Genomic DNA, 17,600 nt, shown 5'->3' on the forward strand with positions numbered 1-17,600 from the left:
GTATAAGCTCTCAAATCTAATTTATGTTCAAATGTATTTACATATGGCATATCAAGAGGTCTTATATCATTTGTCATTGTATATCTTGTAACTGATATATAAGCACATCATTCAAAAGTTTGGAATCAGAGATTTTTTAACACTTATATTAAGCAAGAATGCATTAAACTGATCCAAAGTGACAGTGAAGACATTTCTAATGATACTATAGATAGATAGATAGATAGATAGATAACTGCAACATACGCAACATAACTGTTTTCAACAGTGATAATAAGAAATGTTTCTTGAGCTGCAAATTAGCATTAGAATGATTTCTGAAGGATCATGTGACATTGAAGACTGGAGCAATGATGCTGAAAATTCAGCTTTGCATTACAACAACAAATTACATTTTAAAATAGATTACAATATATATATATATATATATATATAAACTGTAATAATATTTCACATATTGCTGTATTTTTATCAAATAAATGCATCACTTTTGATATATACGTTTATATATTAAATATGTGTTTTATATAAAATATAACAATTTGTCAATTTAATATTTTATTAATGCACTTTTAAATGATAGCCTAAATAAAAATGCTATGTGAAGGAAGAAATATGAAGGAAGATATTGTTAGTACTAGTAGTAGTACTTGTAGGGTTTTTGTGCACATCTCGGGGTTGTAAAACATTGTAAACGTGTTAAAATCCAGAGCCCAACCAATAATAATTTTACCAGGCAGAGCATAAGAGTTATCACATGGTCATTTAACTTAACTACTTGATTGATAGAGAACATTAGACTCGAGCTGATTAAAATGCCAGCGGCCTGTTGATCCATTTTTTCAAGTGTTGGGAGTTGACCTTTCACATGGCTGATGACAGTCCCTTCCACAAACGGTGGGCAATGTGACAACTGGCCGCGGATTCCTCGACGCCATTCCAAAAAAGTACACGCGAGTTGCGTTTAATTTTTTGGGATAATGTGACTGACAGCTCGGCCTCTCACCCCTAATTAGTGCTCGGTTATTTATGAGCCACTGCCGCGAATTATGCAACACCATCACAGATCCTCCAGTCAGTGAAATGGCGGATATCAAGTGTCGCTCTGATAATAATTGCGCGCGCTTTGCTGAGGCGCTGCTCTAAATAGTCCAGTCATGCTCATATTGGCGCGGAGTTACCAGGCAGAGATAATGTGACAGCTTTGCGTTATGAGCACATTAGCATTTGTATATCTAATTTATTGCATGTAATGTTCTATTTTTTCTATCGCTATTAATTAAGCTAATCATTCTTACCTACTCTTTTTCACACTGGCTTGTGGTCAGAGTTTTAAGTCAAAAGACCAGTTATACATTTATTTTTTTTAATGTTGGTTTAAAACATCTGTTTTAAATTAGAAGATTTTGCGAATTCTGTAGGCCTACTCTTATTTTTGCACACCGTACTGAAAACCACACTGACACACATGCTGTTCTTCAGAATAATCGTGTACATTTTAATTGTTTCATGAATTGTTTTGTCTTTCCTAATTGTTTACTTTGTGAAGCTATTTCATTTAAAGCCTATAACCAGCAGAGTGACAACATGCCCCACTAAAGGTCAAGATCTATAGACCTACAGAAAGTAATGTTGATTCAGAATACAGAAACTGACCTGGTCTCCTCTACACTTGTAATTTTTCTATATCCAATATTATTATTTTTTTTCTAGGCTATATAATTTATTTAATTTTTGTTCATATGGCCAAGTGAGCTTGTCAATTTCATTGTCAACAGTACTGAATACTGTAGTACATATGACAAATATAATTAACTCAACTTTGAACTCAAGGGACACAAACAGGCTACAAATACAACCAGAGTGACCAGAGTTTCAATGTCATAATTTATAAAATACCTATACTGTACTTTGCTGTCACAAAAACAAGTTGGCTTAGTAACCAGTTCTACATTCTGAAATGTGACTTAATCTGCCATATGAACTCCTTGAGTTTTTCATGCACCCCCAGCACTTTAGGACGCTCCTCAGTGCTGGTTTCAAAAAAGAGGCCTTTGTTTTACCCACTTAAGCAAGAGAAACCCCTGGCCACACATCTCTTGTCCATCATTGCTGTTGTCATAAGCCAATATTAATCTACAGCTGTCCGGTATTCACTGCAACCACAACCAAAAAGAAAAGGATCAAATGGCAGCGTGATAACATTCACTCTCCTGCTTTCTTTCTCGCTTCCCATTTCCTTTTCATTGCCTGACTCTATGGCCGAGAGAACAAAACATCACACAGATTAAAAGTAGCCCATGGTTACATTCCTACTCATGTTGCGAACATATTAATGCAGAAAAATTTATATTGAAATAATTTCATCTCTGATGGTCTCGCTTTTGAGGTTTCGAAGGTTGCAGCAAATTCGTAATAGTCTTTTGTTTCCTTCTTAAGAGCCCAAAGCAAGCAGAAATACATTTCAAGATGTGCCTGGTATGAAAAGATGCCTCTATAAACAAGTTTGCAATTTAACGAGCTTTCTCTAAAACACTTAAGAGCAGCAAAAAGTGTGTATCGCCTGGTTTTATTTCCATTTTTGTTTCGTAGGATGAAGATAGACAACTGATAAAAACAGACAACACCTCATTCTCCTCAATGCACTGGAAAAATACTTTCAAAGGTAATATATTACATGTCATACATTCAAATACACCGTGGTGAGACGTCACCCTATAGGCTGACGGTGACTGAAAGTGGTTGTTAAAAAAGTACAAATGAAAGAATCAATATTTCTGTCATGCTGTTTGCTACGTGTAGCACTGGATACACTAGGACACATAAAGTATATACAGCACAGCGTAATGGTGTTTGTATCTACTTCCAGTTAAACCCACACCACTCCTCAGAAACAAATGAAAAGCCAAGCCAGTTGTTCCCTTTCACCGTGTGTCTAGATACAACAAAACGCCTGTTTAATTAAATCCAGGGCGCTTGCTCGGTCAAACGGCGCAGTGCCGTTGTGTGTGCGTCTGCTAAGTTCCACAACAGTTGTCGGTGACAGGTGCAGAAAGCAATATAGATAGAGTCAAGTGGCTTCAAATAGCCGCTCTCTGTCATGATAGGGAATGCTGCTCTAGCATCAGAAACTCTGTCATTTCATGTAGACGGTCTGTCTTTTCTGCAAGTTCGTCCCCATGAAGTAACGTTTGTCCTTTTTTAAAATCTCATTTTGGGTCCGTTTCGCTGAGGGTCGGGGGAGGGACGGGGCGAGAGCAGCTGCTAGTCACACCACTACAGCATGTTTGCTCCTCTTTACAGTCTTTTCTCCATTGAGAGCGTTTTGCATTCATCCGAAGGGTTCAGCTTAGGATGGTCCCGCTGCAGAGGGTGTAGCGCCGAGCTGCAAGTGAGACGAGAATCTGTTACAGAAAAGCCAGAGAAAGACAAGCCAGCGGAGAAAGAAGCGGCCGCAGGGCACTAAAACCAGTACAAGTCCTTGCTCTTATCCTGGCTCTGTAGACCTGAGAGGAAGAAGGAAAAGGAAGAAAAGGGTAAAGAAATGAGGAGAGGGAAAACAAGCAGCAAATATAGAGAAGTGAGGAGACTTCAGGCAAGGAAAGCATTGAAGAGTGAGAGTGAAAATGAGGAACGAATATGTCAGCAGAGTAAAGGTCAAAGTCAAAAACCTTGAAGATAACTAGATTCAAAACTCAGAATATGTGCTTCAAGAAGCTCTTAGACACTATTATTTTGACATTATACGTTTGAAGTTTTTGAGCTGACTTTTTTGATGCACCGTTTTTAACCTACGGTGGCCCTAAAATGTATTTAGACGCTTTAAGGCACACTTAAAAAATCTAAATGTCATTGCATTATATAACAAAATATTAAACTGAGTGGCATTTGCAGACAAATCATACTGGAGCTTTTCTCTGAAATAACTTCAGTTTTCTTCAGTTATTTGAACTGATGTCAACGTGATTTTAGTAGATGTATGATGTCAGTTCTCTTAAAATTCACACAGGCGTCCTGAGAAAAGTAACCACAGGTTTAGTTCATCACATTATTAACTACACTATGTTCAAAAGTTTGGGGTTAGTAAGATTTTTTTTTTAAGTCAGTGAAGATGCATGAAATTGATCAAATTGACAGTAAAGACATTTATAATGTTACAAAATAATTCTATTTTTAAATAAATGCTTTCTTTTCAGCAAATAATCCTGACAAATGTATCACAGTATCCACAAAAATTAAGCAGAATTGTTTTCAACATTGATATTAATAAATGTTTCTTGAGCAGCAAATCAGCATATTGATTTCTGACGGATCAAGTGACACTGAAGACTGGAGTAATGATGCTGAGAAATCAGAGAAATACATTACATTTGACATTATATTAAAATAGAAAACATTTAAATATAAATGTATAAATATATAAAAACATTTATATGTAAATATAATAATATTTAACAGTTTTTACTGTATTTTTGATCCTTTGTGAACTTTGTGCATAATTTCTACTAAACCAGAAAGTGTAATAAAATTACTTTTTTTTAATATTTAATGCCAAAACCTTGTTTTTAGTGACATGCTTTTCTTGCAAAGTGTTCTATTCGTTAAAATAAATGCCTTTTGGTTTGATATTTTGTTTTCAAATGCAGTGACATCCATACGTTTTTTAAGTGTAGCTCATGTGAATAAACACTGCTGGCTGTATGTAGACTGCATGCCGTTCACACCTGTATCCATGTTCAGGCTCACATCAGAGCTCGGCGCTGTGAAAGCTCCGGTCCACGCCGAGCTGCCCGGCTCACTCTTGCTGATATCGCACGGCGAGGCTCCAGGTGCGGGAACAGTGGCTGGAGGAAGTCTATGCGGCCGCACCGAGGGCACGAGTAGAGAGCTGTAACGGGGGTCAAAGTGTGTTCCGTACATTTCGTGCATGGAGGGCCGGGGGAAAGCGGACCCCTGGGTGCCGATGGCTCCGCTGAGCGAGTAAGGGTGATGGTGGTGAGAGGGGTGCCAGGGCTCTGGGGTGGCTTGGTGAAGGTGGCTGTGTAGAGATGCGGTGGAGTACGGGTCCGCTGGGAAGGGAAGATCTGTGTGGGAGGAACCCAGAGCGCTGCTGAGAGATGCTGTGACCGACGGCTGATATGCACTGTTCCAGAAAGAGGGAGGGAAGCTTCTCTGGCTCATAGGGAATGAATCGTCTGGGGAGGGAAACATTTAGATGTTCTGCATGTTAATGCGCATAAAAGCATGTGATAATTCAAATATACAACATTATGAACCTTTAAATATTTAGTTTGAGATTAAAATTAAATGCCCACATATTTGGATTCACAAAACATAAATGCAACAAACTGATTGTAAAAAATTATGTCCTAAATATCTTTATATCTTGATTTAATTTGCATTAGCTTTACAAAAAAAATCTATCTATTGATACTGAAACAATGCAAAAAAATAAAATAAAATTGTGCCTGTTGCAATTATTAATAGCTATGCAATCATAATTGATTGTAAAAAAATATCCTATTATTTCAGTCCTATTTATCTGAAAGTTAACTAATATGCATGAGCTTTTAAAACTCTACCTTTTGATACTGAAGCAATCAAAAATAAAAAAATAAAATAAAATTGTGCTTGTTGTGATAACTAATGTGAAATCATAACTGATTGTTAAAATTATGTCCTAATTATTATTTGCGTTACTTTTTTTTTTCATCTATCTATTGATCTTACAAAATAATAATATTAATAAAATTGGTACCATTGTCATGACTAATATCTGTACAATCAAAATTGATTGTATAAATTATGTCCTAAAATTATTTAATATATGTTATAATATACTATTTAATATATAATATTTTCATATATTTTAATTAATTAGCATTAGATTTTAAAAATCCATCTATTGATCTTGAAACAATGCAAACAAAGGAAATTTGTTTCCATTGTCATGACTAACAGCTGTGCAATCATAAAGGATGCAAGGAAAAGAGATATTAAATTAAATGTAAAAATGATGTCCTAATTATCTGTATATCTTAATTTGATTTAAATTAGCTTTTACAATCTATTGATCTATCTATCTTGAAACAATGCCGAAAAAAAACAAACACTTCATTCCCATGACTAAAAGCTGTGTAGTCATAAAGGATGCAAATAAAACATATACGAATTATGCATCAGATTCCCACCTCTCCAGGACGATGTACCTCTTGCGGTCTTGCTGTTGGTGGATCCAGGTGCGTAACTACTGGACTGACTCAAAGCCCGACTAAAATGTTCATCCACCACCGAACTGATGTCCCCTTGGAAATACGTGAATAGCACACATCTGGAGCTGATGTACTCAGCCTCCGGCGGGTGATCTTTCTCCCGGGCGCAGTCCTCCTCTTTTATAGGTGCCCCGGAGAGGTTAGAAAAAGAAGAGCTGCTTCCGCTCACTGTTTCTGGGGATTCTTGCATTTTCGAGTAAAATGCCAGTTTCTGAAAGCATGTAAAAAAAAAAAGGCAAAAATCTATTTACATTCAACTCTGATATTATTTACATGATACAGAATTACACTCACATACATTCTATTTATACACAGACAGATATAGGGAATCAGTATAGTCGTGTATTACATCTGTGTGTTTGCTGTTGCACAATTTGTGTTCATATAATGTTTCAAAACTTTTAAAACACTAGCACATAGAAATATACTCTCCATAAAGCATTACACATGCCAGTATTTCTACACTAAATATTTATTTAGGATAACAACATGAAATCTATAAAATACAGAAAATCTGTTTTCAAGTCCATTTTTTTATTCTCGTTATTAAGGATATAAGCTTATGAAACCGCGCAAGAAAAATACGACTCAAATAACAATTCCAAAAAGATTAAAAGCACATTTTGCTTAATAGTTAATAATAAGTTAATAATCAAGTTAATATGTCATACATACTGATCATATAACATAATAACCTATACAGTCAATATACAGTGTGTGTACATTTAAAATGATTAAAAGCAAACAAGTAGGCTATATGACATGTCATATATAAATGCTTGCTTTTAATCATTTTAAACAACACTTAAACCGCCATTAATACAGTCACGTTGTTTTCCATTAACATCTAACTATGCGACTTATTTTAAAACTGTAAAACTATTTGGTCAAGATTACAGGCGCAACAAGTCAAAGAAAGTTGCGCGCAAGGATTCAAACAAAATCAAAACAAACAGAACTGCTGTCAAATAAAATTAAAATGCATTTTCTTCTCACACAACAGAAGCATAATAAAGTTAACTTACACATGAACATACCTGATGGTGATATGGTGTGTATGCTGCGGCAAAATAAGGCTGAGGTGGACCATAAACTTGATACATGACATCCAAGCAGCTCATGGCGAAGACAGCGGTTATATCACGTATAGAAACTTATTAGCGGAATGAGAAGACGCTTCATTTGAAATAAAGCGCTGGCTCAGCGTGCACACGTCGAGTCCGGCTGAAGCGCACTGAGCAGCTTTTATGTTCTGTACTCTGTCTTTACGCACGAGTCTGATTCACTTTAAAGATTCGGTTCATCAAATGAGGAATGGTTCAGTGAGTCGATTCATTTGAATCATCACTCAAAGGGTTCCCACAAGTCCTTGTGCGCTCGATGCAGGTTCTTGCTTGCGGTAAAATAACATAACACTTGCACAACAATATAAGCTGGTAGGTGTGTTTTGAAATATGGTAGCTGGTTTCTAGCAGGTCATTCCCTAAAGCAGCGAAAATGTTCCAAAAAAATGGGTCGAAATTTAGTCAATTTAATCTAGTCAATTTACTTCAGACATTTTAGACGTCTTCCAGTTTCATGCGGGCATCCTAACTGAGATCTTGAACGTGTCAGTAAACATAGTCTATGCTTTGTTTTATGTTGTCTTGATGTTTTGTAAAAAGTCAGATGTTGTGTTTCTAAGCTGTTTCTTACCTCATCATGTTACTATGAAAGTTGAAGTTCGCGTGATTAGAAACACTGCAAATCGGTGCGTGAATCGCTAAAAAGAATCGGTTCAAATAAACGACTCCTGAATCGAACCTGTATGAAACGAGGCGTTTTGACGTAGCCTATGTCTACACCAGAGACCAATATCTCCTTACGAATCGTTCCTACAGGTAGCTTAATGTCCCTTTAACCATCAAACTGTTCTGGTTTTACAAATAAAAGTATATTTTCGTTTTTATTTTAGATTTGAGTGCATATTTAATAACACAATATAGACTACATCTTCTGAGACAGTGACTGCTATATACAGTAGTCAACATTTGAAGTGGATCAAAACCTTTCATCAAAGTTGCCCTAAAACCTAAAACCAAAATGCGTTCTTGTCAGGACAACTCTGATGCACTTTTTTGATCCACTTCAAATGTTGACTACTGTATATCTAAATAATTACATTTTCTGGTCTCTTCTGTCTCACAGAAGCAAAATTCAAAAAGGTAATAAACAACAACTTTCAGCTGAATAGAAAATGTGTATCAGGCCTACAATATGACTGCTTGTTCAAACCAAACAGATAAATTATTGCTAAATAAGTGTGCTGCAATCTGTCTATTTAAAGTGCCATTGTTTTCTGTGCCCAGTTGCCCTGGGCTCTTTAGATTTCCAGGTCAAAGGTCAAATAGTTTTCACGCAATTGGTACTGGGGTCAAGGGGCATTTTTCTGTCATTAGGACCCTTAAAATCAACAATATGTTGCAACTGAGAAAACACTGATAAACTGGTCAGTCTGAGACAACGATGCTGCTGCTGTAGTAACCACTACACTTCAGAAGAGCAGCTGAAGTGATGGCTAAAGCTCATCATGATTTTACTGGGAATTTCACAGGAATGTTTGGTATTCTGTCACATTACTCTAACCCACTTCATGGAGTCATTCACATATTAAGCTAAACTAGCGCTGTCCAGAGTGCTGGAGGTGAAATATTCCGGTTATTTCTCAACAAACACTAATAGCAGTATCTGAGGTGTAAAGTGATCCTCACAGTTGTAACTTCTGTATTTACTGTAGTTGGATTTTCCCAGGATTTGTACATTCTTGTACTAGACGTTCCCATACATTTTCTAAGGGCCCAAACAATGAGACAAATGGTTTTCTGTTCAACAACAAAACACTTTGATGAACTTGGAAAATGAATGGCTTGTCAAAAGTGATCATCTGTGTACCGCAACTGTTATGTTGGCTCCTGTATAAACATAACCAAGGAGGAAATCCTTGGAAGAAAGAGTTAGTAGAGGATGTCTGTCCATCCTGCCAATACAAATTACATTGTTAAATAATTGTCCACATAAAGATGACATTGTTAAAAAAAATACCGCAATGTAATAGCACATGCAATAGCATCAAAATTATTATGACAATTATGCAAACATATCTTAAAACATAGCCTTAATTTGAATAAAAATACAATTTCATATTTCTCAGAAAGCCATTAAATTACAGCAACACAGCAAACATATTGAAGTCAAACACTGAATATTTTTTCATACAATCCACAGAAAATATAGCGTGAAAAAAAGAGTTTTAATAAGTAGGAAATAAAATAAAAACAAACTTTTTAAATTTATAATCAATTATAATTTGAAATAAATAATAATTATATTTCGTTTATAAAATAATTGTAAAAATATATTTTGTTATAAATTCTAGAAACATAAATGGCATTGCTTTGAGAATATGGCAACAAATATGGCAATAAAATATACAAATTGCTTCTAATTCAACTCAAATTCATTGTTCACGCTTCAAGTTTAGCTCTTTCACACCTGTTCACAGATAGAGTTACAGCATGCAATAACTCTCCATTTCTGATGTGACAGCTTTCAAACAATGGGGGTTTTAGACTATGTAACCTGACAGGGTTTCTGTTTCTACCCAAATAGCTTAAGGACAAGGAAAAGTTGAGTGCTAACACCCAGCTAATAGGACCTAACATGCTGAAACAACAGTGCATTCAACATATCTAATGAATCAGGGAAGATCAGGGCACATCACTTACAGCTTTAACCGGCCCGCAGTTTTCAACATAGGCTCTTTCCTCTAATATGTGAGAATAAAGGAGTCTCCTGGCTTTGTGCCTCTGCTGACAGAGGGGACCCTTGTCCCCCAGTCATGCATTTGCAGGTAATCTGCCTGGGTACGTCCAAAACGAGGGAGAAGGGGGGGTAGGAGATGAGAGAAAGAGAGTGCAAAGACATTGTCAAGACAAGTTGAGGAGAGAATGGAATGTAAACATGTACTTGAGTAAAGCATGTAGAAATGTTTCGACAAAATGGTGACACAAAGTGATTTTATGGCGAGCCCACATGGTGTTGCACTCCATAAGCACATTTATTAATGCCTGAAGCAAAAAATGTTAAAGGAAAGTCGTTCGGAATAATATGAGGGTGAGTAAATGAAGGCAGAATTTTGGACTTGATGAAAAATGTAGGCAAGCATGTCAAGAAGTGATTTTATTTGGACTGTGGTCAGGGGAACAGTTGAACTCCATGTGTTGCTGATGAAGCAACAGAAGCCCTAGTGAATTGTGGGTTTGTGACATGGAAGTGAACCGCTGCACTCAATGTGACCACGGCAACTGTTGAGAGAAGAGGGGGGTCTGCTGTGCAACACGAAACAGAGAGTGTCTGTTTAAGGAGAGCTGGAGTGGCACCTGTCCCAGCTGCAGAGACAGCACAACGTATGGACAAACCATTTCAGGCCACTGAGGCTGTGTAGATCCTACAGAGAGACCACCAGAACTGGTGGTTTTACTGTTTAATAGTTGTTGTGGGGGCAAAGGTCAGATTTAGGAAATCCAGGTGATATTTAGACCTTCCAACATTTTTTTTATAGAATTGTTTGCATCTATCTATCTATCTATATATATATATATATATAATGTATGAATACACACAAATACACACTCACACACATACACTTTAATGTTTTATTGTTATATATTAAATATATTAAATAAATAAATATTGCAATTAACATCTTAATCGAAAAAGCTTGATTCATATTGAAATATAACTTCATATTTCCCATTAGAATACAGCAACCAATTACCAGCCAATTACAGCTAAAATCTTGAAAAAGATTTGTACAGCTAAATAAACAAAATGCAGGTACTTCCACTTTGGGTCATGACACAATTAAATCGTTGAATCAGAGTTCTGAATCGATTAATTGAAATGGCCAATTTGAAACGATTCAAAGACATGGATCAAATTTGTGAATTAATGCTGTTTGTGCTAAATAAGTGACACTAGGACAACATCTGTATTGTACTCGGTCATCATTCGCTACACCTGCCTCAGGTCCGAATAAGGATACCTTCTAAGCATAGTAACAAACAGATGTAGCCTACATGAAACGAGTAGCCTAGCCTATTATATCCGAATTCAAACCTTTTGTGAAACAAAAGGACTTTTCACACTTTGAAATAGTTAACCCTGGGTCATTCTAAACCTTGGGTAAACGGAATCCTGGACTAACTTTCTTCACGTTTCACACTGCTTTTCAATGCTATTCATAAGCTGCCGTTTCACACTGCACATTCCTAAACACAGGGTTAAAGTCCTTATTTGCATATTTGTGGTGTCAGTGTCACTGATTGGACGAACGCAGCATGTTTTCATAATAGTTCTAGCGTTGCACATTCACATTTATTGCCGACTGTATGATCAAGTTCTCCAGAATGGATGTTTTGGACTATAAAGGTAAGAATGAAATGGTTTCTTCACTACAAATGCTAAAAAGAGTGTTTATATAGCGTGCTGTGTTTTTCCGTGACTGTCCAATCCTGCTCTTGAAGGGCCACTGTCTTGCAGAGTTAAAGGGATAGTTCACCTAAAAATTACATTTTTCCCCATGATTGACTGACCCTTAAGCCATCCTAGGTGTATATGACTCTCTGGATGTGGATAATGGATGTTTCGGACTATAAAGGTAAGAATAAAATGGTCTCCAGAGCAGGGTTACATAATCATAATCAGAATCATAATCAGAATTAGCTTTATTCGCCAGGTGTGTGCAAACAGAGTCCCAGAGCTGCTCGGGGGACAGAGTGGTGTGTATCCTTTAAAACAGTGTAGCAGTGGTCCAGTATATTGCTGTCTCTGGTGGGGCATGTGATGTGCTGTCTATATTTAGGCAGTTCACGGGTGAGATTAGCTTTATTAAAATCACTGAGAACGATAATGAAAGAGTCAGGATAACGCTGCTCTGAGTGTGTAATTTGATCTGCCAACAGTTCTAGCGCGGCGCTCACACGCGCGTCAGGAGGAATGTACACACTCACCAGAATAAACGAGGAAAACTCCCGCGGTGAATAAAAAGGCTTACAGTTAATAAAGAGAGCTTCCAAATTTGGGCAGCACATCTTCTTTAAAACTGTCACGTCTGTACACCAGCCTTCATTGATATAAAAACATAATCCACCGCCTCTCGTTTTCCCCGATGACTCGGTGACGCGGTCCGCTCTGAACAGCTGGAAACCCGTTAGATGTAACGCGCTGTCCGGGATGGCTCCGTTCAGCCAGGTTTCCGTGAAGCAGAGCGCAGCGGAGTTTAAAAAGTCCTTGTTTGTGCAGGTGAGGAGTCGTAGTTCGTCTGATTTATTTGCTAGGGAGCGTCCTGTTTTAAGCGATTTTTTCCCGATCAGCTTTACTAGGAACGAACTCCTGGACATCAGAAATAGCACACCAAATAACTTTCTGCCGACATTTGAGCATTCAGATGTTTTACTGGACATTTTAGTCGGGGGAGCTGCGTTCCTATACAGGCGCTCCAGGCGATGCAAGCGAGGGAAACGCGCCGGCGCACTTGTGAAATTCCGACACTTTGGAGAGCGTTTTCAAAAATGTCTGTTTTCCTTGACAAAAACGCCATCTCAGTGTGGACGGAAGGCCAAAACAGAGAGAAAAACATGCGTTTTCCAACAAAAACATAATAGTGTGGACATGGTCTTTAATGTTTAACCCAACCTTCTGGGTAGTTTTATTTAACTCAACTATTGTAACCAGTTGCTGGGTTTGTCCATATTTCACCCAGCGCTGGGTTCTTTTTAACCCAGCATTTTTTTTAGAGTGTTCCTTTACCTGGGATTAAAAGCGGTGTTTAGAACAACCATAACCCTGGGTTAAGCGCAGTGTGAAAAGCCCTTTGGGTATTCCTTGAAAACACGGAAGTTGAGGAGCAGGTACTGTACAAGTGTTTGAGATGTAATTTGTACTTATTTAGTACATTTGTTTTATGCTTGTTGTTAGTACGTCATAGATAAAAAAACATGGCTCAAATGACATTGTAGTGTGTTCGGGAATATATAGTTACTATACATACAGTAGGCTACATGAAACAGACGGGAAGTGAGTTTTCTAGCATGGTTGGCCAGTATATTGAAAATATGCATTATTTTTCTGGATTTATATAGATAGGTACATCGACAGATATACTGTACTGTATATAGATGGATAGATCCAGGGACAACAGATGTTTTTAGAGTGAACTGTAGTCGTGTAAGTAAGCGTGTGACACACCTGTTGCTGTTTTCGGACAGTGATGAAGTGGTGACCCAGACTTAGGAGGAAATGTGGAAATCCACACTCTCTGGATCAGCTCTACTGAGCGTTTTCCATGTTCCCTTTCGAACGTTCACTTCATGTTGTGTATGGGGAAAACTCCTGTTTTACTCTGTACTGAAGCCTGATTTGTTCACGTTTGTGTAGCTGCATAAACCAATGGCGCTTTAGCCCGCCAGAAAGGGCGGAGCCGACGTGTATATAAGTCGGCTCGCAGTGCCATTTCATCAGTTCATTCTCCTTCAGTGACGAGGATCATCTCTTCGCTGACTCTGCAATCAAGAAGCCGAAGAAGGAAGAAGCTCAGCCTGCAGCTCGCCGCCGTAGAAAAGCCCCGGCAGCGGAAGAATCAGTAAGCCTTCCCCTGTGGCCATCCGGCACTTAAAAGAGCACATTTCTGAGCAAAATTCCTAGCGACGTTGTTTCAAATGTCACGCCGCGAGAAGGGCAGTGAGTGCGTCGCCTGTCTGGCCAGCGCCGTTGTGGAAATAGTGCCCCCAGCGAACAGCGAGTCAGGCTGTTTCAGCCACTACTTCCTCGTTCCAAAGAGAGACGGCGGGCTCAGACCCATCTTGGTTCTGAGACATCTGATTCTCAAACAGATTCTCGCACACAATTACCCCGAAGGACTGGTTTTTGACAGTGGATCTGAAAGATGCGTACTTTCACATCCTCACAGCCCCCGTCACAGACCGTTCTTGAGATTCGCGTTCGAGGGAGTGGCCTATCAATATGCAGTCCTTCCATTGGACTGTCTCTGGCCCCGCGCACTTTTACGAAGTGCATAGACGCGGCTCTTTCCCCTCTGAGGCAGATGGGAATCCGCGTTTTGAACTACCTCGACGATTGGCTTGTTCTAGCCAGATCAGAATGGGAGTTGGCTGCTCATAGAGAGCTGTTACTCAGCCACTTAGAGCGCCTCGGGTTGGTTATCAACCCGCACAAGAGTCACCTGTTGCCCAGACAGTGTGAGTCTAAGATTGTTCTGGGGGCATGGATTACGCCTGAGCAATCCCTGACCATTCAGCGATTAGTGGCATCACTCAAGCCAGGGATGAGGTGTCCCCTGAAGTTTTTTCACAGGTTACTCTGCCTTATGGCGGCCGCTGCCTCTATAATTCCTCTGGGCCTGCTTCACATGCGGCCCCTCCAGTTTGGCTCAAAGCCTGCGTTCCACCCCACGCTTGGTGCCTGGGGCGGCTTTCTGTCAGGATAGACCACCGCTGTATCAAGGCCGTGGCCCCCTGTACGTCCTCTCGCTTGTTTCAAACAGGAATGAGGTTAGGGCTGATCTCCAAGAGGAAGGTAGTCACAACGGAAGCTTCCAACTCAGGTTGGGGCGCCCTGTTGGAGGACAATCCGGCGTTCGGCTCCTGGTCAGTCCCGGAGCGGCGTCCGCACATCAACTGCCTAGAGATGCTGGCGGTTTTCTTAGCCCTGAAAACCTTCCTACCGACCTTGAAGGGGCACCACGAACTGTTTTAAATAAAGCTTGCATTTGGATCTATCATCGTTGTCACATCAAGTCCTCATTACAGAATACTTTGCCTACCACAGATACAGCAGCTTTATAAAACACCAGATCACCATGGATCCAGCATTACGCCTAGTTCGCCTCCGTCAAGGTAATCGCTCTTTTGTGAACTTTACTATCAAGTAGACTTCAATGATACTTTCTTAAAAGACATTTTTCGTTTTGGTTTGAGTAAGGACATCTCAAGTTTAATGCCATGCAATACCCTTCACTGGACTCTTGCCCGTTATATTGACTTTGCTTTGCTTTTGAGTGGCTCTGCATTTACTGTGGGGATAGCTGATGAGGAACCCTATCCTCCAGTATTCGCCACACCAGAGTATTTGCACGTCATCTCTGGAATTATTCACGTCACGCCAGAGTCCGATCACGTCATGCCTGCTAAGCCACAGCCTGCACACGTCACGTCTGTCAAGCCAAATCTTGTTCACGACATGTCTGCCAAGCCAGGGCCTGTTCACAAAATGGCTGCCGACCCAAGGACTGTTTACAAAATGGTCGCCATTCAAGAGACTGTTCACAAAATGGCTACCAATCCAGAGACTGATCATAAAATGGCTACCAATCCAGAAACTGTTCATAAAATGACTGCCAACCCAAAGACTATTTACAAAATGGCTGCCACACGAGAGACTGTTCACAAGATGGCCGCCACTCAAGAGCCTTTTCACAACATGGCCGCCACTCAAGAGCCTCGTCACAAGATGGCAACCATGCCTGAGTCTCGCCACGGCCGCCATCACAGAGCCTCGTAACGCCACAGTCTAGTCACGTCTCAGCTGATCTTCCAGAGTCTAGTCACGTCTCAGCAGATCTTCCAGAGTCTAGTCACATCTCAGCCGATCTTCCAGAGTCTCGTCGCGTCTCGGCTGATCTTCCAGAGTCTCGTCACGTCTTGGCTGATCTTCCAGAGTCTCGTCCTGTCACGTTTGCCATCCCAGAGCCACGTCCTGTCGCGGTTGTGTTACCGCAACCCCCCACAGTCCTGTCAATAGAACCTATCATTAAGCGTCAGAGGTTGGCATCCAGCATGGCGGATCCACCGCTGGTGTCAACACGCACAACTGATATCCCTAAACCTACTCACTCTAGCCCTCCCGTTCCTGAACTGATTCCCCTGTCTGCAGCACTTCCCATAATGGGGGTTGCTTTATGGTTTGTTTGGGCTGCATACACCACCACTGAAACTCCAGAGGCGATGGTGCTTGCTGCAGTTTCTCCAGAGGTGGCGGTGCATGCTGCAGAACCTCCCGAGGCAGCGGCGCTCGCTTCAGCTCCTTGCGCAGTGGTGGCACCCAGAAATGCATTCCCAGCCTGTCATGTCCCGGTTGAAGGGACCAATGCTGAGCTCTGTATCTATCCTATCTATTAATGAACTCTCCCTGTTGCCTGATGCCTCTGTTACAACCGCAAGTGCTTTCTCTGAACTCTCTGTGTTTGTAGCTCCTGATGCTATTGCTGCAGAACCTCCAGAAGTGGTGGCATCCGCTGCAGGACCTCCAGAGGTGGCGGCGTCCACTGCAGAACCTCCAGAGGTGGAGAGGGTTCCCACTTATGAACTCTCTGCCTATCCTATTACAGCCAAGGAGGCCTTTCCCGAACTCTCTGATTGCCTTGTAATGACCAAGGAGGTTGTTTCTGAGCCCTATGACTGTCCAGTCATGGCCAAGAAGGCCAGTCCCAAACTCTCTGCCTGCCTTGTCGCAGCCACGGAGGCTGCCTATGAACTCTCGTCCTGTCCTGAACTGGCCACGGAGGCCATCTACGAACTCTCATCCTGTCCTGAACCGACCATGGAGGTCTTCTATGAATTTGTGTTCTGTCTCGACCCAGCCACAGAGGCCGTCTGTGAACTCTATGATTGTCCAGTCGCAGCTAATGAGGCTGCCCATGAACTCACTGTGTGTCCAGCCTCAAGGACTGATCCTGGCTCATCTGAGCATCCAGCCTCGGCCCTTGGGGTCTTGAATAAACCGTTTATGTTTTATGTTTCAGTGTCTCAGAGGCCTCCGTCTCTGCCATGGCTTCCTGATCTATCTTCTCTGCTGTGATGGACCTCTGCCTTGCTCTGGTTGTCTTCTGCCCTGCTCTGGTGTTCTTCTGCTCTGCCTGCTTCGTCTGCTCCGCCGTGGTGGTCTCCTGCTCCGCCGGCGCCACCCTGGCTCCCTGCTCCGCCGGCTCTGCCTCACTCCCCTGGTCCTCCACTGTTCCACTGTCTGCCACTGTTCCATAGCCCAGGTCCTCCAGTGTTTCACTGTCTGCCACTGCTCCACGGCCCAGGTCCTCCAGTGTTCCACAGTCTAGACCTGCCTCTGCTTCACGGCCCAGGTTGTCCACTGCTCCGCGGTCCAGGTCCGCTTCCACTGCGCGTCCAGGTCCAGGTCCGTCCCACCCCCTGGTCTGCCTCTGTTCCGCCACCCTCCTGGACTGTTGTTTTTTGGGCGCCAGGAGTCACTCCTGGGGGG

The 17,600-nt window shown here is 40.9% G+C and overlaps 1 protein-coding gene across 3 annotated transcripts; it reads right to left on the minus strand.

The window, feature by feature from the left end:
- Positions 1-2,560: 2,560 nt before the first annotated feature.
- LOC107727586 (transcription cofactor vestigial-like protein 2) lies at positions 2,561-7,478 on the minus strand. Of its 3 annotated transcripts, none has more exons than XM_016537488.1 (4): positions 7,298-7,478; positions 6,192-6,483; positions 4,725-5,195; positions 2,561-3,385 (listed from the first exon to the last, which is right to left on the minus strand). In XM_016537488.1, exons 1-4 carry the CDS (start codon positions 7,391-7,393, stop codon positions 3,345-3,347), a joined length of 900 nt encoding a protein of 299 aa, XP_016392974.1. In that variant the 5' UTR covers positions 7,394-7,478; the 3' UTR covers positions 2,561-3,344. The 3 variants fall into 3 exon arrangements, with proteins under 3 accessions (XP_016392974.1, XP_016392975.1, XP_016392973.1); XM_016537489.1 differs by having other exon boundaries at positions 3,339-3,506; positions 7,310-7,478; XM_016537487.1 differs by having other exon boundaries at positions 3,339-3,506.
- Positions 7,479-17,600: the final 10,122 nt, after the last annotated feature.

Source organism: Sinocyclocheilus rhinocerous, unplaced genomic scaffold (assembly GCF_001515625.1).
Source record: "Sinocyclocheilus rhinocerous isolate Xijiao unplaced genomic scaffold, SAMN03320098_v1.1 scaffold185, whole genome shotgun sequence".
Classification (NCBI taxonomy): domain Eukaryota; kingdom Metazoa; phylum Chordata; class Actinopteri; order Cypriniformes; family Cyprinidae; genus Sinocyclocheilus; species Sinocyclocheilus rhinocerous.

Excerpts from the sequence above, each read along its gene's own strand:
- LOC107727586 (XM_016537487.1), bottom strand. The coding sequence starts at position 7,393 with ATGAGCTGCTTGGATGTCATGTATCAAGTTTATGGTCCACCTCAGCCT. Across the intron at positions 6,484-7,297 it reads ACCATCAGGTATGTTCATGT|AAACTGGCATTTTACTCGAA; the intron begins GTAAGTTAACTT and ends ACATGCTTTCAG. Across the intron at positions 5,196-6,191 it reads AGGTACATCGTCCTGGAGAG|ACGATTCATTCCCTATGAGC; the intron begins GTGGGAATCTGA and ends TTCCCTCCCCAG.